We start from the raw sequence: 1,214 nt of genomic DNA, 5'->3' as shown, positions 1-1,214 counted from the left end.
CAGCACCCGCACCGCACACGGCGGGATGGACCTTCCCTTCCCGCACCCACCAGCCTCCCTTCCCGCACCCACCAGCTCGCGTTCCCTTTCCTGACGGGAGCGGTTTCAGCGGCGCTGTCGCTGGGAGGGCTGAGCATCACACCGGCCACAGCTCCGAACAGACAATCAGCCGAACACTGAAAAACGTTCCGTGTGACACAGGGTGTTGTGTCTTCTCCCAGTTTCTCTCTCCCCTAAGAAAGCAGCCCGTGCTGCTCACGGAATGTCTCTGCCTCCACCCAAACTTGATGGCTCTGCAAACCTTCACAACAATAACCTGTGGCTGATGTAGCTTCCCCCAAACCAGGCACCTCCGCGGCAGCACCAGCACCGTGGGCTCTTTGTCAGATACAACCTCACGTTTCTCTGCAGCACTGAACGTTTTCATGAAACTCTCCTGCCCCTTCACCCTCCTCTGGGATGAGCTCAGCCCCAGATACTGCACAGTTCACGTGTCCTTAGAGCTGCCCACATGGGATGGATGCCCCATAACGTGTCCCAGTGCTGAGCTGGGTTTGACCAAGCAAGGCTCAGCACACCAGGCGTTTGAGGGAATGGCTGACAACGTTCCTGCCAGGGCCCAACTCAGCCTGTGCTCCAGATGTCCACCCTGGCTGTTCAAAAGCCATCATCTGCTTCTGTTCCTCACCCTGAGGTCCACAGGACTCAACCACGCTCTGAGAAACTCCCGACTTAAAATAAACAAGGCGCAGAGGCAACAAAAGAGGTCATATTTCACTTGATCCCAAGCCTGAAATTTTATTGCTTTCTGGTGACATTCAGCCCTGTGAGCGCCGAGCAGAGCTCAGCAGGGTCCTGCTGGCAGCCTGGGCACCCTGCTCCAGCTGATCCCCCTGGTCCGACCGGCCGGTCCCTGCCCGCCCCGGCCCTTCGGCCACGCTGCTGATCCACAATCCCGTTTGAACCCAGCACTGGGGCAGGGGTGGGATGCCAGAGCAAGCTGTGACAAACCCGCCCTGCTGGGCCAGGTCTCCGGTTCGCTGGTGCTGCAGATCCTCCCAGCCGCTGCGTTGGCCCTTGAAGGACTGTCCAGATTCACCTCCCTCTTCCCGCCGGGGGTTCCCGAGCGGGGCAGGTCCCGCCGCACTATTGACACAGCTGCTGCCATTGTGCCGGCTCCCCAAGCCCCGCATTCCTCCTCCCGTGCGCGCTCC

The 1,214-nt window shown here is 60.1% G+C and overlaps 1 protein-coding gene across 1 annotated transcript in view; it reads right to left on the bottom strand.

The window, feature by feature from the left end:
* LOC104389871 (steroidogenic factor 1-like) overlaps positions 1 to 1,168 on the bottom strand; it is a 53,286-nt gene extending 52,118 nt beyond the window's left edge. Inside the window, exon 1 of the mRNA XM_009998929.1 lies at positions 1,012 to 1,168. Coding sequence (XP_009997231.1) covers positions 1,012 to 1,168 — 157 coding nt within the window. The remainder of the gene's footprint in view (positions 1 to 1,011) is intronic.
* Positions 1,169 to 1,214: the final 46 nt, after the last annotated feature.

Source organism: Chaetura pelagica, unplaced genomic scaffold (assembly GCF_000747805.2).
Source record: "Chaetura pelagica isolate M959 unplaced genomic scaffold, ChaPel_1.0 scaffold405, whole genome shotgun sequence".
Lineage (NCBI taxonomy): Eukaryota > Metazoa > Chordata > Aves > Apodiformes > Apodidae > Chaetura > Chaetura pelagica.
This window is presented reverse-complemented; position numbering and strand designations above follow the sequence as displayed.